Source organism: Melampsora larici-populina, assembly GCF_000204055.1.
Source record: "Melampsora larici-populina 98AG31 unplaced genomic scaffold MELLAscaffold_15, whole genome shotgun sequence".
NCBI classification, from domain to species: domain Eukaryota; kingdom Fungi; phylum Basidiomycota; class Pucciniomycetes; order Pucciniales; family Melampsoraceae; genus Melampsora; species Melampsora laricis-populina.
The window spans coordinates 1,274,825-1,299,708 of NW_006768779.1; the positions used below are offsets into that span (position 1 = coordinate 1,274,825).

General features: G+C 39.5%; 5 protein-coding genes across 5 annotated transcripts; 3 read left to right on the plus strand and 2 right to left on the minus strand.

Moving 5' to 3' along the window:
* Window positions 1–88: 88 nt before the first annotated feature.
* On the minus strand, window positions 89–3,256 carry MELLADRAFT_62685 (family 5 glycoside hydrolase; the record flags this gene model as incomplete). The annotated part of the gene is made up of 16 exons (XM_007409283.1): window positions 89–457; window positions 549–586; window positions 662–677; window positions 752–863; window positions 938–1,020; window positions 1,110–1,243; window positions 1,543–1,619; window positions 1,683–1,750; window positions 1,811–1,833; window positions 1,913–2,225; window positions 2,315–2,359; window positions 2,432–2,486; window positions 2,557–2,599; window positions 2,667–2,741; window positions 2,914–2,933; window positions 3,003–3,256. The coding sequence occupies 16 exons, from the start codon at window positions 3,254–3,256 to the stop codon at window positions 89–91; spliced, it is 1,725 nt and encodes a 574-aa protein (XP_007409345.1).
* Window positions 3,257–4,547: 1,291 nt separating this feature from the next.
* Window positions 4,548–5,797, minus strand: MELLADRAFT_85803 (uncharacterized protein; the record flags this gene model as incomplete). Its single annotated transcript, XM_007409282.1, has 2 exons — window positions 4,548–4,733; window positions 4,943–5,797. The coding sequence occupies 2 exons, from the start codon at window positions 5,795–5,797 to the stop codon at window positions 4,548–4,550; spliced, it is 1,041 nt and encodes a 346-aa protein (XP_007409344.1).
* Window positions 5,798–7,151: 1,354 nt separating this feature from the next.
* Window positions 7,152–7,421, plus strand: MELLADRAFT_124270 (uncharacterized protein; the record flags this gene model as incomplete). The annotated part of the gene is made up of 1 exon (XM_007409218.1): window positions 7,152–7,421. One exon carries the CDS (start codon window positions 7,152–7,154, stop codon window positions 7,419–7,421), a length of 270 nt encoding a protein of 89 aa, XP_007409280.1.
* A 1,494-nt stretch (window positions 7,422–8,915) lies between these two features.
* On the plus strand, window positions 8,916–10,178 carry MELLADRAFT_105940 (uncharacterized protein; the record flags this gene model as incomplete). Its single annotated transcript, XM_007409219.1, has 1 exon — window positions 8,916–10,178. One exon carries the CDS (start codon window positions 8,916–8,918, stop codon window positions 10,176–10,178), a length of 1,263 nt encoding a protein of 420 aa, XP_007409281.1.
* Window positions 10,179–12,941: 2,763 nt separating this feature from the next.
* MELLADRAFT_52431 (uncharacterized protein) lies at window positions 12,942–13,275 on the plus strand (the record flags this gene model as incomplete). The annotated part of the gene is made up of 3 exons (XM_007409220.1): window positions 12,942–12,998; window positions 13,024–13,042; window positions 13,064–13,275. 3 exons carry the CDS (start codon window positions 12,942–12,944, stop codon window positions 13,273–13,275), a joined length of 288 nt encoding a protein of 95 aa, XP_007409282.1.
* Window positions 13,276–24,884: the final 11,609 nt, after the last annotated feature.

Genomic DNA, 24,884 nt, shown 5'->3' on the forward strand with positions numbered 1-24,884 from the left:
TGGAAAAGATAGATGTGAAAAAAAATCAAACATGGGTATATATAAATCACTATCACTAAATGAATGGTTTGTGAAAATCACATTAGGTTTATGAGTATGTTGATGGGATAAAAGTAGGTTCAGAGAAAGGACCAGGTAAACCATCAACACTGATTCCTCTAACAATAAACCAACCACCTTTAGTACGTGAATGAACAGATTGTGGATGATTTTGACGTTTAGTGAGTTTAGAATGTTTTCTTGGAATGGAGATTGTATGACGTTTGGTTAGTTTTTGAACTTCATTTGGGTTTCTTGATGGTTGATTACTCCATTTTGTATCACGCCAAATTGGCATGGGTTCTGGATAATGGATTTGAGGTTTGTATGGGATCTGCAATGGTGATTTTGGGCTTTTTACATCGATTGGAACGAAAAGATCTCCTGATTCTACATTATCGTGAATTTCATTGGCAACCTGAAAATATATTTATTTATTCGAGTTTGTGTTAGGAAGTTTTAATGAGGGTTTGAGATTTATTGAAAAAGATAAGGAAAAAAAACTTTACCATTATGAATCCTCCACCATCACTTTCGGATGCCCAAACTATTGAAGAAAAGTGTGTGAATTAATGAAAATGTTTTTTTCTGAAAATTATGTTGGTAAGTTATAAGAATTTACCTTGGTAAGATTGAGCCTATAAAAACAAATCTATTTCAGTATTAAGAAAAACATTTTCTTCCTGAAAAGATATAAGATATATTGACGTACCCAAGCAGCTCCTTTCCAAGTGATCCCGATATGAGTACCATTAGTACCAAAATAAGGTAAAGGTGAAGCAGGTACTGGGTAAGGTGCCACAGGTTTATTTAGAATTTCAAAACTATCAAATAGATGACAAAGTATACCAGCTTGAGTCAAAATCTTAATGTTGAGATGGAGTGAAATAGCTTTTACCTGGATTTGTATGTAAGCGCTACAATACCGGCTTCTCGAGGATCAAAGTTTGAAGCAGTAGAATTAGTCCAACCCGGAACGTGCTGTTTAGAGTTTTTATGATCAAAGATGAGGTATTGGAATCGGATAGTGGTTCATTTGGTTGATGATCAAGTTCAAAGAATTTACGCACGTAACTAAACACACTATCTGATTCACTATGAGTGATGAATCCATTAGATTCGGCGTGTGGTCGTAAACTCCAAGCTAGAGCACCAGCACACGTAAAGGTCTTGTAGGCTTTCTCAAATGAAGCCTCGTTGTTATCTACATGAGTTGTGTTAGTGTTGATGAATTGTGATTGATAATGTATAGAATATCTTACAGAATCCATGTTCGCCAACTACGAATGTTTTACCAAACGATTTGACCCGCTCGTTTAATCTATAGTTCAAAGGATCGGATTAGTTGATGACCAAATCATTGAGGTATAGTATAAGTTGAGTTACGCGTTGAAGAGTAGGATATCTCCGTCACCATCTATATTCCGATCCAAAAAAACGTATTGAGCTAAAGTAGAGAGGTTCGTTTGGTCCAATATTGAAGAAAGGCTCTTCCAAACTTACACAGATGGTATGAGAAAATATCGACATATGGGGACTTTAACGTTTCCTCTGGCCAGGTATCTTGAGGGTTTCGGGAGCTTGAAATGGTTCATACATTAATTCAGTTGAAAGGCGATGAAACGAAACCATCGGTCACTTACTAACTTCCGTCCATAACTAGGGTATGTGGAGCATATTGTTTGATGTATTTCGCAATGTCAATCGTCCACTGTAGTGAAATAAAGCTTCAGCAAACATCACAGGATATAAAAGTAGCAATTTCTCTCACCTCTGCTGGAGCAGGTCGGGTGTCTATGGAATGGACAATATAAAATTAGCAAGAAGAAAATTGGGCTGAGAAAGTGTTTTGGACAAAAGACATTTCACTCACGGTTAAAAGTAACAGTTCCATTGATAGTTGCATTGGCATCGGTTGCATTAACAGCTCCAGTGCTATTTCCGTTCGTAGTTCCATTAGTCGAATTAGAGGTTACAAAGACTTCTGCCCAATTCATCTCATTTCCTGTTTCAAAAGCTAAAAAAGTATCATCTCTACCATAAAGACGTCCATTGACAGTATTCACTCGAGTTAAAAGTTTCTTGATGATCTTCTTGAAGTCTTCTCTGATGCTTGAATTCACAAACCAATCTACTGAAACTTGAGCTGTGGTGTACTCTGTGATATTGAACCTATATCGAATTAACTGATCGAGGAATAAATCACTTGAGGTCAAGATTCAAGTGTTTTTTATATATCAAGTGAGGTGTGAAGCTACCACGATAAGTCACTCACATCAATAAAGTTTCCAACCCAGTCAGTGTCCGAGCTTCCATAGTCCTATGTCAAATAAGTGTCTGATGAGAACGCCGAATTGTACCTACTGAGACAATGATGGTGAGGAAAGCCTACCTGGTTGATGATTGGCATGATGATTTTGACTCCGTGTTCGGCGGCGATAGCAAGACTGGAATCCGAATAAGTGACCGTGAGCTCAGTTTAGAATACGCATACTCGAGATTTCATGATAACCGTACGCGTTATCCATCTGTCGCCATGTCTCTTCGTTATAAATCCAATCTATTGATCAAGAGCATAAGCTATTGCTGGGTAGCATTTAAATTGTAAATCGTTGAAGCTGGCATACCTTGAGTGCTATTGTCCCAACCAGTGATGTGGGCAACCTCTGGGCCCTTGGAAAGTCCAAATACTTTATTGGCAACTGTGAGTGTGTAAGTCCTAGTAACCGGAGTTGCAAAACCTGCAATTGACTTTACGAGATCTGTGCTCTCAAAGATCGTTCCTGGTTGTCGAAAAATGGTGTACATAAGCTCCGAGTGAAAATCGCTGCATGACTCTGGTCAAGGCTGAGTGCTTATGTCACCAAGACTCACCATCAAGAAGGGTAGGTCCACTGATAATTCAGAGCAAAAGGGTCAGTTTCTGATGTTCAGGTTGAGAAACAGATTTAATATCTACTTACTTGAAACCACGGAAATCAAACAAATTCTCGCCTAGGTAAAAGTGACCATTTTTGGTTGACACAAACCCACCTCGTTTTTGAGGAGTCACCGAAGAAACGCCTCGTTGTGGTACAGCCGGTTTAGGAAGAACATTCGAAAGATCATTGAGTTGTAAAGGAACGATTTGAGCACTCGTAAGAAAAATTTGGAATGATAAAAGATTGATCAAACTGGTAAGAAGAGATGAAAAAGTTCCCTTGTGTGGGATTGACATGGTTGAAAGTTTCGCAATGAGAGTGAATAGATCAAAAAAAAATGTTTGAAAATGAGAAAGTGTAAAAGAAAAGGTTGAGGGATCGGGAAAGTGTTTCAACCGATGTTTGACCACTAAAGTCTACCAAGACTCAAGAGGTGACTGGGTAGCTGCTATACAAGAAGGTCAAACGAGCGTGGTAATAACTGGCGACACAAAAGACTTGATTTGTCAACTTTCTGTCTTTCTGTCGTCAAGATGGACAAGAAAATATTTTTCAATGATAGATGCTTTGATGGAAGCATGGACCCTTGTGCGTGAAACTCCCCCCCTCACAGTCAAAGAAGAATAGAGAAGGCCTGCTTGATACTCAAATTACAGCAACAGACGGCAACTCAACCCCCACCCTTCTAAACCTCTTCTGAAGGACACCGACATTTACTTGAATCACATTTAAACTCCAAGGCAGTTTTGTAGAGCCGAATTCGGATTAACAGAACAATCCTTTCATGACACAGTTTTTCAAAAATTAATGTAAGTTTACCTTTTGTGTGTCTGTTTGAAACTTAATGCTGAAGTCATCATATGCATATCTTTAGAAACCTTATTGCCACTTTCTCATTACGGCACTTGAGTGGTTTCAATTTTCTTTGGTTTCATAGGAATTGGCCGATTTCTTGATGAACCTTTTGGCGCCTCTCTATTCCAGTCGAAGGCGGTCGAAGAGAATTGGAGATGTAGATTTCACGCAGGTGTGCCTTCTTCAGCTTACCCGAGGCTAGATTGTGTCACATTTCCGGTCCGAATAATCTTCCCCACATCCACCCAAGTATCCCTCCAAGTGTATATTTATGGAAACAACCGCACATATCTTTTGATCATAGAGGACGAGCAAAATATTCATGGAAATTTACTCTGGTATTTGTGAACAAACGTGCCCCTTGAACTTGGGATACTGGTCTTTTGTTAAACCACCCTAGGTAGAGGACGGAAACAGTACCATGACCAATCTGGGTTCACTTGCACTGCAGGGCATCCTTCAAGGGTTTATAGGACTCAGGTTCGACCATCTCTCAAGCAGCCAACTCCGAAAAATCACATCATCACTCGATGCAGTCTTCCCACCAATCATGAAAATAGGATATAAGTGGTCCATACTCTCTTCACCATATCTGAAGCAACATAATGTGGTAACTTGAAATCGTAAAAATCTTATATATAAGTCTTATAGTTTCGGGGTTCATTACGTCAAGCTAATCGTCACCCGTTTAAGTAAGATCAACCGCATATGCGCACGAGCGAAGGCGGAGGCTCAAGGTTGAGCTACGAATTGATCGAGGTAGTTGTCGACCTCAGCCATCCCAGCTTCACGGGCTAGCTCCTGAGCGGTGAGATCGTCCTGCTGATCTTTGAGACATGGGTTAGCGCCTGATTGGATCAGTAGCTGGACGATAGACATATGACCTCGATCACAGGCGAGATGAAGTGGTGTGTACCCCTATAAGAACGCGATCAATCACAATCACAATGGTTACTGATCAGCTGAGAGATTGTGTCACATCCTTTGGACTCAAAAGACAAAGAGTCCAAGTAGTGTGTTTGATTCCAAAGCATATCGAGGTGGACAAGACCCTTTATAACACAACAGGATATTCGGAAGACAAGTGAGGGGCAGACAGAAGATGGAGAAATGTTTGAAAAACACACATCAGTATTAAACTGGTTGATGATGCATTCAAGTGGACCTTTTCCATTGGTCTGCAATGCATCATCGATGAATTCCCTGACACCGACTTCATTATTTTCGATGATTAAATCATGAAGAGACGGTGATCCTTCTGATGATTTATTGTTTACTTCTTCAGCGTTCAGCATCTTGGAAACAGAAATCATATTTAGGCCGGGTGGATTGTGTTCTGAATGCGAAAGGTTGGAAAGCGCCTTGATTCCTTGTTGATTAATTTCAGTATCAGAAGTGTTTGGTTCATATGTAGAATCAATCTCGAAGCCGTATTCGTCTCGGGAGCAATTCTCATCTTCAATCTGGTGTGAGATGTCCGGGGTGCTTTCATCATCAGAATCTTGATCGATCTCTTCATTGGTGATTTGGAGTTCATTCAAGCCACCTTCTGCTAGAAACCTAGAAAGCTCCATCGTGAGACCTTTCTGTGTTGAATCTCCAGTTTTCCAATCTTGAGTAATCGAAGGATCTGTAGATTTTGAAGAAATGTCATCCCATCCTATTTCTCTAGCCTTTTCAATGTATTCTCGAGCAGCAAGTTCAACAAGAGAGTTGCGAGATTCATCTTCAATAAGACCTTCGAGTCTGGCTTTTGTAGATTTCCAGGCTTCGAACTTTGCTTTGCCTTCAAAGTCCCAAAAAGAAGGCGTTCTTAACGGTCCACCCCCGAAAGTAGTGACGATTTTGAAAAGTGAATAAAATTGTAATTTGTCTGTAGTGGTAAGTTGAGAGATATTTGATTGAACTTCATGATTTGAAATGAAGGCAGAAGCGCGAAGAAAAGCTTGAACTGTTTCTGAAGAATTTGATTGGTACTCCATCGAGGTAAAAAATTTGGTTTGAATGTGGACCAGGTCTATGATGGTCCCCAGGTTTCAAGAAGTGCCATCCAAATGTATCCAGGCGGGCCCTGACACTGCACAAGTGCGTTGATCGGCCGCTACCCGTGTTTTGGGGGTCGGGGCTCAGCCTAAATCACATATACCATAGCAAATGCAAAAATATCGTTTCCACAGAAAGTTTCTAAAAGTTTGATCAATAGCTTCATGATATCATGCTAAAGATCTTAGGATTGAATCAAAATATCGTCCAACACAATAGATTTATGAGGCATCATGCTCACAGCTTCTTGTTTAAGACACGCAACAAACTAGTAGATGCCCAAAAATTGAAAGAGTGGTGATCATGAATGTCCAAGTCTTCAGATAGGAAGTCTGGTAGTTTTTTGTTTGTCCTGTTTTCTGCAAAATAACCAGTGTTCTGTGCAATATACTATGAGCAATCGTTTGTCTTGCAAAAGACCTCCCTGTAAAATTTTCCTTGGTTTGAGGAGCAGCACGTTTCTTATCATAGTGTTTGATTTCCAGGGGACGTCTAGGTTGATCACATTTTGCGAGCGCGCTTTGAGGGTGGAATTTGAAAGGGGAATCGATTTCATCCCATCGCTGATGTCTCACCAAGTCTAACTTCATCTATAACCCATTTCCCAGCGAGAAGTTTTTGGTTTGGTTTCGGAATATCAACTGGCAGATGGTTCAGACTCAGTCCTCCGAGCTCATTGAAGACATTAAGCCAAAGAAGTCTCTTCTGACTCATGTTGCAATCTAGTCAAGAGCTGAGACCTCTAGTGAGGTAAACTTTCCAAGTTTCTAAACTACAAGATAGGTAAAAAAATTCTTTCGGAAAAAGTTTTCTAGCGGAAAAATGCCAAGTTTGCTATAAATCCTCTCATTCTCGTGTCGTTCAAGCACTCAACTCCAGAGATCTCTCAACTTGATACCTGAATCAAATCACATTCAAATCTATCATTATATCAACGTTCATTTTTGTCATTCACTAAACTTGCTTGAGTAATTGTGAGTCATTGTTGGCATCATGCTGATCTCCTGATGACATTACGCAGACTTGAGGTGTAAAAGCATAAATCTATCAGCCACATATACTGAGGATACCATAATTTAACTTGATAGATAATCAACTCAATCCACCACAAAACAAACCAACCTCCACACACACCCGCTCCCGAACGCATTCCGTGAGTGATCATCCCATTTGTCGCGGAGCTCGCGGTTGATCAGTCTTATTGAAACTTTGACACATATTTGTTCAATGATAACTGATAGATTCATATAACCTTTTATATATTTTTGCTATAGTGCGATATCCATCATCACCATGTTCGGAACACAATTAAGAAACATAATTCTAGTTTGCTTGATCTCGACTATTTCAATCGTACCCACGATGTGTAAAATCGCAGAGGATGGAGAAGAACTCATGGGATTTTCAAGGATCAGACCATCAACCAGCGAACTTGGTGCTGATGATGGATGGCGAAATTCTGAGTCAGGATGTGCCGCAATAGCTTGCAGTGGGATCACGGGGACAGCCAAATGCTATGCTCATGGTTGCTTCCTTGGTTGTGGGTCTGGCGTATGTATGTAGTATCATCATTGGTGTCCAGAGGTCATGAGCTGCTCAAAGTTCAAATTTATTAGTGGTTTTCTACATAGTATTCAAGACTTTAGAAGATCATATATCTCGGAAAGAACTGTTGACCATTTCAAGGATCATAATCAAAGAACAGGATAAGATAAGAGCAAAGTCATTGTACCTGGCTAGATGTTGTCTTCAATATTTGGGATATATATCATCTTGTGTTGCCATCTTGTCTGCTTTAAACACCAAGCTATTGACCTCATCTATTGATCCTTTCCTTTATTGACCTCCGTAATACACTCATCGTAGGTAGAATGGGCTGCTATGGCATTTGCCTTTGGAGTGGGAGAGCTCCCGGCAGCAAATAGCATTGGTCGGGTCACCTTTTCACGCAACCCTGACCTGGATGAGCTATAGCAGTCTCAAGGATGACATCCCAGACCAGCCCCTGACGCGCTCTCTCTTGGTGCATCTGTATGAACACACCGGGTGCATATTCCCAAAGAAAATGCAACCAAATTGCCAATCAATGAATCAAATATTGCACCAGGTGCGAGACATTTCAGAGTCTATACGTGGTAACGCAAAAGTTGAATTCGAAGATTGGGGCGACTTGTGGTAGCAGAGAGTGAGTGATGATTGGCACTGCAAGTAGTTCCTTACAGAGCTCGTCGGCTCCTAGGCACATGGTTTTCTTTTGGTCTTGATAACGTTAGCAACGAGAGACAGAACTCTCCGTCGAGGTATCCATGAATTTTCTAATACGCTTGATGGTAAGGTGAGATTTCGACGTTGGAGATATCGAAAGGAGGCTTTTGCGTGAACGAGCCCTTCACGATGATTGGAGTACAGACTCGCATACATCACAATTATAGCCCAGCTTTATATAGTGAAGTTGAAGCCCAGAACTTGAAACTGTCGACCAAGACTTTCCTTTGCGCTTCTCTTCCATCACATGCTCACGGCCTCCGGGAATTCTGTGATCGCCTTCTTGAGGCGTCTACATTCCCTCAGTCTTTGGTTTCCAACTTCTTGATCTTCAAGAGTTTAGAGGTTTGCTACTACAGCTTACCCATCCGACTTGTGACTTTACTTCAACCCCCAATTCATATTGAAAGAAATCAGATTGCAATCTCAAACAGTACTTCAAGGTTTATCAACGAGGAATCATTGTGCAAAATTTCTGCTCAGCCAGAGTCTTATGCTACGGAACGTCAGGGATTAAATAAATGTGAGCACACTCGACCTCAACAAAATCTCCCTCTTGATTGCATTCTTTCTGAGTCCTTCTTGGACAACACAGTGAAGCTGAACAGGATCATTCTTGTCATCTTTTTCGCAGATAAAGACTATCTTTTCAACATCAGTTGCAGATATCTTTCAGTGACATTGGATCGACACATTGTCCATATATTCAACCTTAACCCCAGACAACCAACATACCCATCACTTCTAACCAACACTTTGATTGATAATTTGGAGGCTAACACAAAGTACAAAATGTCAAATAAAAATCGAATGAGAAAAGTAAGACATCTAGTAACACGAGGATCAAATTCCAATGTAATAAATGATGCTCTAAATGCGATTTTACCAACGCTCTCAACAAAAGATCGTGAAAGTGCAACACAAACCATAGATAAAGTGATAGAAAAAGTTCCGGAACTTATAAAGAATAATAAAGCAGGCTCACCAGTAGTCAATTTAATAGATTCAGTAGTTAACTCACTAAAAGATCCAAAGGACAAAACAAACCAAAAAACACCACCACCACCACCTCCTCCTAACCCAGTAAATGAACCTCATGGGGCTGCAAAAGTTGAAGCACCAGCAAAAAATAATCCCAAGCCTAGTCCTATTGAACAGAGCCCACCCCCTCAAGAACCCAAGGATCCAATCCAGACCCTTCCGCCTGAAGTGATGTCACCAACTCCAGAATCCGGGGATGCCTCAAACTCTTACGTTTCTGATAACACTACTCCAAAAGACAAACCAGACAATAATGGTCAACCAGAAACACAGGATCCTGATATTTCAGAAAACCCTCAAGGAATTCAAGAATTGAAAGAAGAACCAAAGAAAGAAGAAACAATGAAAGAAGGACCTGTGAAAGAGTTGACAAAAGAGGCACCAGTACAGGAGGCACCGACAAAAGCGGAACTGGTAAAGGAGGCAGCATCAAAAGAAGCACCACCCAAAGAGGTCTCAAATCAACAAGAAATAAACCCAGTGAACAAAGACCTGAGAAATAAGCTAGATAAGGGGACTTCAGAATCACATGATCTACAGACAGGCCAGACAGCTTTAACAAATCAAACTAATAATCCAAGTTCAACAGAGACAGAAGGTCAAAAAACAATACAGGGATACTCACAATCTGTATATTCAGCACAAGAAAACCAAAAGATTCCAACCATTCAACATTCAAATCCCACCATAGGATCTGGAGAAATAGCAGCAATCATTACCATAATCTTCCTATTAATTTCAGGAATCATTAGTTTTATAATCTTACGTAGTAGGAAACGTCAAAATATAACTAAGGTGTTAATGTTTGAATCAGTACCAAAACCAAAACCTAACTCCAAAGCTGAAGTTGAAGTTAAAACTGAGAATCCTAAAAAATCTAGGATCTCTATTCCTCCTTTAATGAGAGAATTTTATGGGTTTCCTATACCTGGTTATCTTGAAAAAAGAAAATCAGAAAAGAAAACTCATAAAAAAAGAACTGTTGGTCATCATCATCATCATAATTTCGTTTAGAGTGGAAAAACAAACGGAAAAAAATCTATTGTTCAATCTATGTAATTCAAAGTCCATGTGTTCATAATTTTTCTTTTGGGGTACTGCATCTAAAATGTGTGTTCCATTCATCCTTTGAGGAGTACAAGTTCAAGTCAGAGGGGATCTAGTAGATATATGGTAGTGCCTTGTAATTTTAACTCTCTGTAACTAGCAGTTAATTAACCTACTCTGGCAAGTCCTACCACAGTGGGATACTTTTCTTCCCCTGAGACTAGTGAACCATTTTGAGTGTGGTGTATGGCTAGTCCCAAGAGAGGTGAGATCATATGGGGACTAAAGCCGCATCCTAGAATCACCAACCCCAGGTCAAGAACAGGCCTGAGAAGATTATACTTCTCAACCCCCTGAAACCACAAAGGCTCAGAGTTGTGAGCATTGAGAATTCAAGCACCCAACCTTTGCTACTGAGTGATAACCCTCATGTACCAACCTTACATGCCTGAGGTGTGACTTGATCCTCTAGTATCCTCTACCCAATTGACAAAAGAGGACTGGGAGGGACCTAGACCATTAACCATATGTCTTCTACACTTAACAACAGCTCTTTACATCATCAAGCTGTTGCTGTCATGACAGGTTTTTTGAGTAGTGCAAATTCAAAATTGCTTGATTTGTCAAAATCACTGCTGAGATGTCCGAGTTAGTCCAAGGAGCCAGATTTAAGAATGCAGCACTGTTGTGCATCATGATTCCTGGTAGGGAAACCTGTGTGGGTTCGAACCCCACTCCCAGCATCTTTTTGCTTGGCCTTTGAACCCATGCAGGTTTTCCTACCAGGAATTATGGTGCACTCCCAGCATCTTTCTTTGCCCTCAAACCCGTGCAGGCTTCCCTGTCAGCAATTATGATGCACTCCCAGCATCTTTTTTTGCCTTGTTTTTTGAGTAGTGCGGATATGAAATTGCTCAACATGATATAGTCACCACTGAAGTGTCTGATGATCGTGATGCTGACACATTCTTTGGGGTATTGCATGATTGAGTAAGTGGTTTTCACTTGCTCAATCTGCTGCTGCAGAGTCTTGGCATAGCAATCAGCCAAAATTTCTACAGTGGGGACCAGTACTGGTCCTTCAAGCTAGAGTGGAAGGACAAGTCAATTATTTTCCTGTTTTCCAAGAGAGACAACAGCTTCAAGACTCACTATTCTATATCAGAACACTCTCAAAGGGCCAGTGAGTGACTGTTTCATGGATTGATTGATGAATTGAAGGATGGATTGATTGATTGATGAATTGATGGATCAATGATTGGTTGCCCCAACTTCAAGTGCTCAGTTTGGTCTTGTGTGGTTTGGGTTACAGATTGCAATTCAATCCGCAATGCAAAAGTTGGTAATTTGCTTGGCCCATGAGCTGATTACTCCTAACTGTGGGTATCTGAAAGGTGATGTGTAGTGGAAAATTTCACAATCCCCTTTCAGCTTCAGCACAACACCTTCAAGATCAAACATTGGACATCAAACTACTCAACTCTTAATTGAAAAGGAATCACCTTGATCAAACAATCCTTTAAAAAGTTCATACCTTTATAGCTCATGTTCAAATACATTGGATACCCAAACAACATCAACAGGAAGAGGTTCAGAACCAGCTTGATGATTCTACTTCATGAAATCAGAGGTATCAGGTATCAGTACTAATCAATACAATGACTATTCATCCAAAACCTTTTCCACCAACTTCCAAATGTGGTACACTTTCAAAAAATGCTTTCTCTCAGTCTTCAGACCAAAGACTTCATGTACCATGGTATTCAACTCTCTTATAGCATTCATCCACCCTGCCCCTTGAAATTTTGGTGATTTTGGCTGCTATAGTTTTGATGATGTTGATCATATCTTCTATCAGGTTGATTTTGAGACACATGAGTATTACCCATGTGGTTTGAGTGTGGTGTTGGCACAGGAGGTCAATAAGTCAGGTGAGATGACATGTTGGGTTGATGAAGATTGTGATGGAATGTTGAAGACAACATGGATTGATATGGAAGTGGTGGATGGGGTGGTCTTGCAGGCAGAGGATGAACCAATTGTGGTTGTAGTTGCAGTTGTAGGCCCTTGAACATGGCAAACTGATTTTGGATCAATTGTTGGGGGGTTGTCTTCATTGTCATAACCATATTCATGTGAAGGTTTCATAATGTGGTAACCTACCAATGAGGATCAACAACTTCAGTGAGAAAAGCAGCTTGATCTGATGGAAAGAAGAACATTGCTTACTTGGCTGGATCAATAGCCATTGGAGATCCAAAACCAGTCATGATCAAGAGCATCTTCAGCAGTCAATCTCTTACTTGCATCCAGCAAGAGAAGTTTATCTAGAAGATCAGTGAGTTCAGATGAGATAAGTTGATATTCCTCTTGTACTCTCCTAGGCTTATAAGCCCAAGATCAAATGCCTTTATGCAGCCTGGTAAACTTTCCCACCCAGGCATTGAGTCAATAGTCAGACTGCCACACAACCTAAGCCAAAAAAGACCATGGAAAGACTTAGTTTACAATCCCTGATGCATTACTTGAAACAACACCAGCAATCATACCTGAAAATTGTTTCACATTGATTGACCTCACTGTTGCCTCTCAGGATGGGACCACCATGATCACACAATTGACATACATGCTATCCCCCTGGAAAGTGTGGATCCATCTCCCTCTTCTCTACAGAACAAGTTTGAATCTCTGCCCGCTATACAGTGCAAGATTGAAGATCATCGATTTATCATGACTCCAAGGCCAAACCAGTCCGTTACTCACCATATGTCACCGATAGATCAAGCTGTTATAAATTCTTTGTGTCCTGTAGCCCTATCAGAGTTGTCTTGGTTGCAAAACTCAACACGTAGGGCAAGTGACCAGCATGGAAAGTTTTGGATCTCCGTCACAATCACCGGTCATGTCTGACACAGAGCGTAAAAAACGTGATAAACATTGCCAACATCTGCAGATGACTTACAAAGACTCCTATGCTATGGACCAACAGCCGCAGCCAAATAGTCTATTTGAGAAAATCAAGGGGCCATCAGGCCAACTGGATGAACCAATTCAGCTTGATTGATCACCTCTGACTAACTTCCTATTACACACCAATTTTTTTTGTCATCTTTCTTTGTCTCATTGTTGTTTTTAAATTGATATTTAAAACTTAAATTTATTGAGCCTTGGACTTTGTTTTAGCGTAGTTAAGATCTCATATTTCAGGAGAGTGAAAAGACCCAAAATAAATGGAACAATATCTGGATCATTCCTTGCCAAAAGGTGTCTGACAAGAGAGAATGAATGAATGTATTTTATATTTGCTCCAGTAGGTGGTTCTGAGGTGTCTAATTTCTTTTAATGACCATGATGGGTGTTTAATTCAATCACATTGTTCATTTGAAGGCCAGATGCTTGTTGAATCCATATCAAGTTCATTTGATGAATCTTTGATATGCTCCCATTCCATGTTGGATTTTCTGGAATGCTTACCAATGGGTTGGATTGGATTTGAGGTTTTTATATGTCATAATAGAAATGTAGTGAAAATTCAAGGCTACATGAAATTTGCTCATTATAAATTTTGACCAGATTTTAATAACATTTTTTTACCAAATGACATGAAGTATTCCCAACACCACTCATCAAAAGATACAGTGGTTTGTGATTTGGTTCCGGAGCCAAAGATCTTGATTTATGTGATGTTGTGTTTGAATGAATGATGGCGGAGGAATTCATTGCAATTGGCTGCATTTCATTTGTATCATTCCTTCTCTGTGCACCCGGTCATCACAAAGCATCTTTTGGGTGGGTCACCTTTCCATTCACCTTTTCATTGTTTCTGGAAACGGACCAATGACTTGTGTTGTTGATTTTGATTGAACAAAACATGATCATTTTCCAAGGTCTGAGCTTCATGCCGCCGGTGATTTTTTATGAATTTTAGCCATCTCTATGCTGCCGTTATTTGCAGGACCATTATTTGAGTCCAAATCATGCACTAAAAAGTCAAAATTTCACTGCACACAATGGAAAGATTCATGCAAGTATTGATGGAGTCAACCGGTGAAAGTTGTGCAACTATCTCCTCAAGCACTCAAAAGCTTGTCCTCTTCTTCTTCTTCTTCTTCTTCTTCTTCTGATATGATGATGTACCACTTCCTTCTTCTTCTTCTTCATCACTCATGTAATCTAATACCATCTTCTTTGTTACAGACTTCTTCCACACCCTTCTTCACATCACAATTCTACTACAAAGTACTTAGCTTGTTCAAGGTTTTAGTACTCGGGAGCGTAACAGTATCAGTCTTATCCTGAGACTCTCTCGCTCTGAGACTCTCTCTGAGACTCTCTGAGCTACAGAAATTAGTGGCTTTCTGTACACCCGTCATACAGTGTGGTCAAGAGTGGTGGCTGTGGTGGCACTCCATTCATAGTTCATTATTGATTCGTTTCTTCATCCTAAATATCTTGTGGCTGCACGATCAATGTAAGAATGGATGATAGAAAGATAAATTGAAATTTGAGGTTTTTTGTCATTTTCATGTTCAATGTGATCAGACTCAGAGCGACTTCAAGATGAACTTCAATAATCTGTTCCTCAGCATTTCCATCCTATATTGTTAAGCTCAGCTTCTAATCTCAGAATTGAAAACAATCCAACTTGGCATCTCCCTCTTATTGGCCAATGAAGCTAATCTTATAAGTTTTCACAATCAAATTTGACCGTTCGATTATCTGGCTCATTACCTTCTATCGTTTATACTGCCACTTGAAATGATATTTTTGAAGCTCTAGATCCTTGTAATGGCTCTTGACCTTTATGACCATGTGGCTAACAGCGCGGTGAATTTTACAAAGCTTGTTTTTCAAAAGGAACTACAAAGATATCTTGAATAGTTTTCTTTTATCATTCAGAATTATACTGTTGTTTTATTTTGGAGCAATTAATTATTTTAATCTTCTTTATATCATTTCTTTTGCTTTACTCAATTTGTGTCTTGGTGGGTCTACTTTTCACAGAGCTTATGCAACTTCTTCTTACCCAACCACTTGATTTGATGTTTTACACAAATTAATGTAGGTTCCTTTTTCTTGACTTGGCCTTTGCTTCCTACAAAAAACACCTTTGTAGACGCCCGGAATTTCAGAGAATAAAAAACGCACCACTCAAGAAGAAATTGTACTATCCCTGTATGTGCCAGGTATTGTCTCAGGGAGTCTCAGTGAAAGACTGATACCGCAACTCTCCGAAGTACTCAGAGGTTGTCCATTGAAATGTTTGTACACAACTGATCATCCAAACCTGGCTCTCTTATTGATCCTACCCTTCTTTCTCTTTCTTCTACCTGCTCTTTCAAACACAGAACATACACCTTCTTCTTCTCTTCTCAAAGTTTTGATACTTCCAAAATCTTCTTAGAATGAAACAAATTGATCATCTTCACAAAGTACTTAATACAAAGAAGGGCTCAAATCTAATCATGTATCTGAGAGAATTCAATTTTGAAATTTTGTAAATTTCTCAAGAGTTTTTTTCTATGTAGAGAAGATGTTTCTATGTACTTCCAGGAGTTCCAGGAGTCAGCATCTTTTAAGAGTGAGCAAAGAAGATGAATCTTTTCCTCTTTCTCTGTCTTCCAAAATCCCTGGACAACATCTCCTGACCTCAAAACACCTTTGATCTCTCAGCTGTACCTTTCACTCCTTCTTCTCTCAAGAATGAAATTCAGTGTGTACCATCACAGGCTTAAAAGTTGAAACCCTGCCAATCTTTTGAAATTTGGTACAGTGGGTGATCAAAAAGCTACAGTTTTTTCAAAAAAATAAAAATAAAAATACATTTTTTTATAACATTTAATGATTAATAGTAATTTTACAAATGATGTTTCTGATGTAAATAGATGAAAAGGATTGTAAGCATCTTGTCTATCTGTAGATATGACAAAATAAACATACCTTGTCATTCAACAAATATATGAGCATGTTTCACCAGCGTGTTGATTTACCCATGGCTTCAAGAACAGCTTTGATTCAATCAGGCATTGATGATACTAAGTGCTCAAGTTTTTCAGAGGGGATAGCCTTCCATGCATTTGATATTATGGTAGGTATAGTTTTAAGTGTAGGGATTGGATCTGTATCTGAGACCGTATGTTTGAGGTTGGACCAGATATTTTCAATTGGATTGAGATCTGGTGATTGAGGTGGCCAAATTAACTTGACAATGTCTCTTTCATCACGCCAATTAGATGTAAGTTTGGAGTTATGTATTGGTGCATTATCTGCCATCAAAATTAGACCATGTGCCTCTGGTGAATTCTCGAAGAATTGTCCAATGACAGGTTCACATACTTGATTGATGTATGATTCAGAATTCATTCTGCCTGAGTCCAATACCACTAGATCAAGCTTAGTTCCAGCATATAATCCACCCCATACCATCACACTTGAACGACCTGATTTGTGAGAAGCAACTAAACAGTTTGATTGATACTTTTCTTTAGATTTTTGTCGGACATGCACACTGCCGTATGATTTTCCCACGTCAAACGTTGATTCATCTGTCCAAATTACTGATCTCCAATCTTCAACTGTCCAATCTTTATGGTGCTTTGCAAACTCAAGACGGTCATGAATATGTTGAGCATTTAAGTATGGCTTGACCGCAGCCACTTGAGAGTTATATCCGAGGTTTCTCAACGAACGTTGAATGGTGCACTTGCCCACTTTAGTAGTTGATTTTTTGGTAAGCTGATCAGTAGTTGATCTTCGTGACCATTTGATATCTTGGATCAGATGTTGGTGATCACGACTAGTCAAAATTCTAGGGCGTCCTGATGGTTTCTTCCGTTCAACAGAGCCAGATAGCTTGAACTTTGAAACTACAGTTTGAACTGTGCTGGCTGATAGACCACATTCTCGAGCAATATCCATGTTTCTTGCTTTAAGAAAATTCATTCCAATGATTTGGTTTTTGACTTCAGATGTAAGCGGCTACATGGTGAGAATATGAGAGGTGATGGTCAACAAGGAGAGCTGTGAATTTTGAAATTTGATTGATTGATTTTTTCAAAAAAAAAACCGTAGCTTTTTGATCACCCACTGTACATACTTCTTTATAAAGTTTATTTGAAAATCATTTTTTAACTGACTTTGAAATCTTTTGATAATCAGTATGTTGTACCTTGTCAAAAATTGTGATCAAATCAACTCATGATACTCCATATGACCAAATTTCAAGAATGTCTTGTTGAACAATTAATTCCAGCCTGATATACCCATTTGTTGGATTTCATGTGTGAAATTGTGTATTTCAACCTTCATACCAATCATGCAAGTGCAACCAAAAGCTTCAAGAGATAAATTTTAGTTGATCATTTCTATCAATCACAAAAACTTCAGGCGCCTTCACTCACTTAGGCCGCATTCACTTAAGTGATTTTCCGTGAAATTTTGCATTCTGTAAATTACAGAAATCACATTCCGTGAAACGTGTTTGATATCTTATTTGCAAGCATTCTGGAATTCACAGAATGCTTGTAAAATGCAATTTTTCAGGACATTCTGAGAATCCACTTGTAGCCCATTTTCTTCACAAAATTTGCATTCTGTGATTTATTCAACACCTTTATCTCAAATCAGAAAAGTTACTTTCCCATACAGAACTTGTCAAATTCATGACAAGTCCCACTTTACAGTACAGAGTACCCTGTACGACTCAAAGACCACCACCACCATTCACCATTCACCTTTTCCTTCTCAACATTTCTTCAACTTGAACATAATCAAACTCAACCATTCTTCAAGTGATTTGATTTGTTTCAATTCAATTCTTCTTCAAAATCAAACTATTCCATTTCTTATTTGAATCAAACCATCTCAATTTATTTCAAGCTTTGTTCAGATCAAGTTATTTCAAATTAATCCAACATGCCTTGTTCTGAAGATAGTAGCAAAGAAGAAGATCTTGTTGCCAAGCCATGATCCTGTAGAGGTAGCATTGGAAGATCTCAAAGACATTTTGGTCCACAAGACCTTTGAATTTGCATCAATTGAAGGCTATAGCCTGAACACAGCCTTGAGCAATTTCTGACCAGAAATCACATTTGGTAAAAATTTTGGACAGCACTATTTGGCGACCGCTTTTTTTAACCCGATGCCCGGTCGGGTTTTGAAAATGTCTGACTCGATTCAAACACCCCTATGTGAAAACTGATAGATGATAATGTTAGATAAGATAATAGCTGATCTGGCTTCTGCTCTTAGGAAAGACCGCTGACCTGATAGATGATAATGTTAGATAAGATAATAGCTGATCTGGCTTCTGCTCTTAGGAAAGACCGCTGACCTGTGATGAGGTTTAGCGTAACAAGTAAAGAGCAAGAAGATTAAAGTCAAACTTGTAAGTTTAACTGATCTTGGAACTGGCTATGAGAACAACAACAATTCTCTTTCCGAAGATTATATTAATTACCTGATAGATGATAATGTTAGATAAGATAATAGCTGATCTGGCTTCTGCTCTTAGGAAAGACCGCTGACCTACAACACAGTTTAGTAACAACCACAACACAAAGATGAGAAAGGTGAGTAATGTAGTATGAAATGAAAATCTAGTAGAATATTTTATAAGTACCTGTGATGAGGTTTAGCGTAACAAGTAAAGAGCAAGAAGATTAAAGTCAAACTTGTAAGTTTAACTGATCTTGGAACTGGCTATGAGAACAACAACACTTCACATTGAAACATCAGATTAATTCAATAAAGAAAAGAAATTAGATAAAACGAAAAATGAAACATACGTACATTCTCTTTCCGAAGATGAGGAAAAGAGAATGTACTTTGGGGGTTTAATAACTAGCTTTATATATGATCTTTTGGTTGGGGTAGAATATCTTTTGTAAGTAATCTTTTCTTATACCCGTGTAGTGATTCTTATAATGACATCATTGAATTTTCCTAAATTGTTAATCACTTCTCGTAACTGCTCTCTTTACACATAGTCGATTGGACACCAACACCCCCCCTCAATCGACAGTTTCAGAACACACTCCCTTTTTTAAATTTCCCGCAAACCTATTCGCTCCCTAAAAGTACTGAAAGGCCCAAGATGCAACGGCTTTGTCAGAACGTCCGCTAGCATATCCTCCGAATCCACGTGTCTCAACTTGAATGTACCATCCTTTACTTTCTCTCTCAACCAGTGAAAATGAATATCCACAGCCTTAGTTCGTGAATGTAATACCGCGTTTTCCAATAGATCAATGGCACTCAAGCTATCAGTATTTAAATAATGGGGTTGATGTTGTGTTAGTCCAAGTGAGTCTAATAATAAATTAAGCCATATGACTTCGTCGCCGGCCTCGTTAGCTGCACGATACTCCGCTTCGGTAGAGGACTTTGCAACAGTTTGTTGCAAGCGACTTCTCCAGCTAACTGCGCCTCCAGCCAAGAGGAATACATAACCAGTTGTTGACCGCCTCGTACTCTTGTCTCCAGCCCAGTCTGAGTCAGCGAAATAGGTAGGTAAGGTCCAACTACTATTGCTATGGAGTTCTTTCGGTAATGTAGGATTTTGATTGTAGTGCAGACAGAATTTTGTTGTACCTTGCAAGTATCGTAAGACGTGCTGAAATGCCTCCCAGTGATGCTTGTTAGGAGATTCTAGATGTTGAGACAAACACCCAACAGCATAAGCTATGTCGGGCCTCGTGCATTGAGCAAGATACATAAGACTTCCCACGCCGCTTTGGTATGGAAGGTTCATTTTTGAGAATACGTGAGCTTCATCTGGGGTTGATCGCCTAAGTTTCGTCCCTCCTGGAAAAGGTGTAGATGCCGCTTTACAATCAGACATCCCAAAACGCTCCAGTAGAGACTTTGTCATTGCTTCTTGGCCTAGCGCATAATGATGAGCACCTAGTCTGATAAGTTGAATACCCACGACACACGTAGACACGCCCAGATCCTCCATCGCCCAAAACGTTTTGATTTCTTCTTTAAAGGCAACAATGTCATTACCAGTGATTGCTAAGTCGTCAACGTGAAGATAAAAAATGCATATCTTATCACCTCTTCGTCTGATGTACACACATTCGTCAGCTACTGATTGAATAAAACCAACTGCTACACATTTTGATTTAAAATCGTCGTTCCATTCGCGGGCTGATTGCTTCAGACCATATAGCGCTTGATATAGCTGACAAACCAAGTCATCTAATTCATCACCCTCCTCAAAACCCTCAGGTTGCTCCATGAAAATCAACTCCTTCAACCGACTGTTGAGGAAAGCGGCTATAGCATCCATAGAATGAACTTCGAAAGCAAAAACAGACGCATAAACCATGAAAACCCAAAAAGAGGCTGGTTTGCCTGTTGGTGCAAATGTGTCAACATAATCCACTCCGTATGTTTGAGTGAAACCCTTCGCAACGATTCGAGCTTTACGTTTATTGATAGTTCCGTCGATGTTCATCTTAACTTTGAGATGCCACTTGCTGCCAATAACTGGGTGGTCTTTAGGACGAGGAACCAAACGCCAGACTTTACGTTCTTTCATATTATTCATTTCTTTATGACACGCTTCCATCCATGCATCCTTGTCCGGTAATTTCATTGCAGCTTTGAACGTAGCAGGTTCTTCAATCAATCGAACCATTGATGATGCCGCGAATGCCAGAGCACAGTCATCATATTCATTAGTGAATGCATCAGGGTCATTCCAAAACGCAAAGCTAGCAGAAGGTGAATAGCGGATGACGGGCACCTTCTCACGGGTTGATCGTCGAGGAACTGGAGGAGGATTTTCTTCAGGTTCTACTTCTGGTTGTAAGGGTTGTTCATGATCGGAGGATTGTTGTAAGTCATCCGAAGTCAAGTTAGGTACTTCGTGGCCGTCCTGGTGCACTCCTTCACCACCAGGGTCTAGGACGTCGTCATCCTGCTCCGCATCAGGCAGGGCAAGGATGGAAGGATCCGGTAAGTCAGGCACATCTTCATCATCACATGATAGATGGCTGATATCAAAAGACTTGAGCTTTCGAAAGGGAAAGATCTCTTCTTTGAAAGAAACATGATGAGAAATAACTATGGTGGTTGATTGTATAATAAAAACTTCATAGTTGAGGTTGTGGTTGGTGTGTCCAATGAGTATAGCTTGTCTAGAGACCTCGCTAAACGTACCGGCTCGTATCTCTTTTCTGATGAGAACATAACACAAACAGCCAAAAGTCCGAACATGAGTAATGTCTGGTTTCTTCTTGAATTTCAATTCAAAAGGAGTCTTCCCTGCTGGTAGGGACGATGAGATAGTTCTGTTAATGAGATAAACAGCAGCTTTAACAGCATGCAGCCAGAACCGAATAGGGAGATTCGCCTCGAACATAAGGGCTTGAGATTTCTCTTTGACTGAACGATTACTGCGTTCTGCGACGCCGTTCTCCTCCGGAGTATATGCCGCGGTAGTTCGTAAATAAATACCTTGGGACTCACAATAAGGCACCAGTAGGTCGTTAATAAACTCGGTACCATTGTCAAGAGTTATCATCTTGACTTTGGTTTCACATTGTCGTTCAGAGAGGAGAATGTATTGGTGTATTTTCTCGAAAACTGAGTCAGCTTGTTTTGTTTTCAAACCAGCCACGTCACGATAGCCAGAATAATCATCGGTAAAAAGGATAAAGTAGGTGCTGCCACAAAGAGCAGGAGTGCGAATGATACCACTTAGGTCAATGTGGACGTTGTCAAGCAGAGATTTGCTTCGATCCCGAGTAGAAGAATGTGAAATCTTGTGACCCTTAGAGAGGTCACATGAATTGCAATCGAGAGATGAAGGAAAAACAACAGATTTAAAATTATTAATTCCCAACACACTGTTCTCCGATAACATCGTTTTCAGAAATCGAAAATCGGGATGACCTAAACGGCGATGGAGTAACCGCGCGTCAGTGACTGATGCCAAAGGTGAATGTAATCGATTTGCAATTCTCACATTGACACATAGTAGATTAATGTTATTCATGAAAGTACCAATAAAAGCAGTTTTGTCATTTCGAGAGATCTTAAATTGATTTCCTAATTTAGTGGTAACAAAATCATCTTTAAGTAAAATGGTATCACAAATTAAACTTCTTTTGAGGTCCGGTACGTGCAGACATTCTTTCAACTCGAATTTGTCACCATCAGGACCTTCGATGAAAATTGAGCCTCTACCCTTGATCTCGAGGGTTTCAGATCCACCAGCTAAAGTAATATATTCATGTAAGTGAGAGATGTCGGTGTAGGAATCAAAAGCATGCATGTCTTTAAACATGTGGTGAGATGCACCCGTATCAATCAGGGCCTCAATAGTAGATGAGTTGTTGTTCGATGTTGACCCCATGCGAATAGCAGATACGTGGCTAGCTGACATCCTATTAAATGAAGCCTCGAGCTCTTCGATGGAAGGTTCAGTCGAGACAGACGTTATGTTGGCGGAAGCAGTAGGGAGATTCGGAGGTACTTCTCCTTTCCATTGACCCATCTTGATCCTATCAGCTATCCACTCTTTTTGCATATGCTCATTACCCGGTTTCTTGAAACAACGATCAGGCGAATGATTAATGCCTAAGCATTTACGTCTCGTACACTTATTTTGGAATTGATTATTTCTTGATACAGCACTCGCTTCGTGAACACGATTAACAGATAAGTTTTGATGTTGAGAAGATCTAGCTCCTTTCAGCATGGCGATAGTCATCAACCTTTTCTTCAGGGCTTCGACGACTTTATCATAATCGGTGATGCCTTGATCAGCAATGGATTTTGCATCTTCAAAATGAGCATCGTTGAGTGATATGAGCAACTTTTGACCTAGATCTTCATTTGAAACTTTGCCACCTGATATTTTGAAGCGAGTTACAGCAGATTGAAAGATTTCTAGGTGTTTAGGGAGTGGGGTAGATGAGTCTTGGACAATGAGGTTCAATCGTCGTTCTAGCAGCAATCTAGTTTCGTTCGATTTTCCAGCGTGATGAGCGACGATAGCCTTCCATAGTTTTGCTGGCAAGCTTTCGGTAATTGGTCCGCTAGCGTTGTCGTAATTGGTAATGGCTGGCTCGAATCTCGCACGATTTATTGGATCCATCTGCTTCAGAAGCCATGATGTGATACATCGCTTGGCTACTTCATGAATGATGGAACCAGCTTCATCTTTCAAATCATCAGTCTCTAAGTATTCCGCGTAGAAAAAGGAATTTAAACCAGCTCTAATATCCGATGACCATATGAAAAAGTTTTCGTCATTCAGATGCTCCGCTGGACTGATTTTACTTAGGGCTTGATTTACATGAATTGCTTGAAGGGTTCTGTCAGTCCCTTGCATAGATGCTGGTGGTTGATTCGTTGACATCATAATAGGTGGATTTGGTGTTTGTTCAGATTCGGGTTCAAGTGGTGCTTCACCGGATAAGATAGCAAGAAGATTAGATGACTCTAGGAAAGTTTGATCCCCTTCGTCTTCTTCTTCTGAGTGATAAGATGATTGAGATAAGTTTTCGATCAAGGTTGGTTCGAGTTCATGGTCACTCATTCATAAATATCGAATCGTATAATATACTCTCGCTACCATGAAAATGTCTGACTCGATTCAAACACCCCTATGTGAAAACTGATAGATGATAATGTTAGATAAGATAATAGCTGATCTGGCTTCTGCTCTTAGGAAAGACCGCTGACCTGATAGATGATAATGTTAGATAAGATAATAGCTGATCTGGCTTCTGCTCTTAGGAAAGACCGCTGACCTGTGATGAGGTTTAGCGTAACAAGTAAAGAGCAAGAAGATTAAAGTCAAACTTGTAAGTTTAACTGATCTTGGAACTGGCTATGAGAACAACAACAATTCTCTTTCCGAAGATTATATTAATTACCTGATAGATGATAATGTTAGATAAGATAATAGCTGATCTGGCTTCTGCTCTTAGGAAAGACCGCTGACCTACAACACAGTTTAGTAACAACCACAACACAAAGATGAGAAAGGTGAGTAATGTAGTATGAAATGAAAATCTAGTAGAATATTTTATAAGTACCTGTGATGAGGTTTAGCGTAACAAGTAAAGAGCAAGAAGATTAAAGTCAAACTTGTAAGTTTAACTGATCTTGGAACTGGCTATGAGAACAACAACACTTCACATTGAAACATCAGATTAATTCAATAAAGAAAAGAAATTAGATAAAACGAAAAATGAAACATACGTACATTCTCTTTCCGAAGATGAGGAAAAGAGAATGTACTTTGGGGGTTTAATAACTAGCTTTATATATGATCTTTTGGTTGGGGTAGAATATCTTTTGTAAGTAATCTTTTCTTATACCCGTGTAGTGATTCTTATAATGACATCATTGAATTTTCCTAAATTGTTAATCACTTCTCGTAACTGCTCTCTTTACACATAGTCGATTGGACACCAACAGAATAAGTATTAGTTTGTTCAACAAAAAATCAAAATCTTTGATCTAATATCCTATATTGTATTTTCAAATTCCCAATTCACAATGGTTATAAAAAACTTACAAGAAGAATTCAATATGATTAGATATTCAACCTATCTTTCTAGATTTTACCATCTAGGTTTCCTTACAATGTCATTGTTCTGCTTTGATACTTCATTCACCAACTTTGGAGCACTGTGAGAGTTACATGATTTG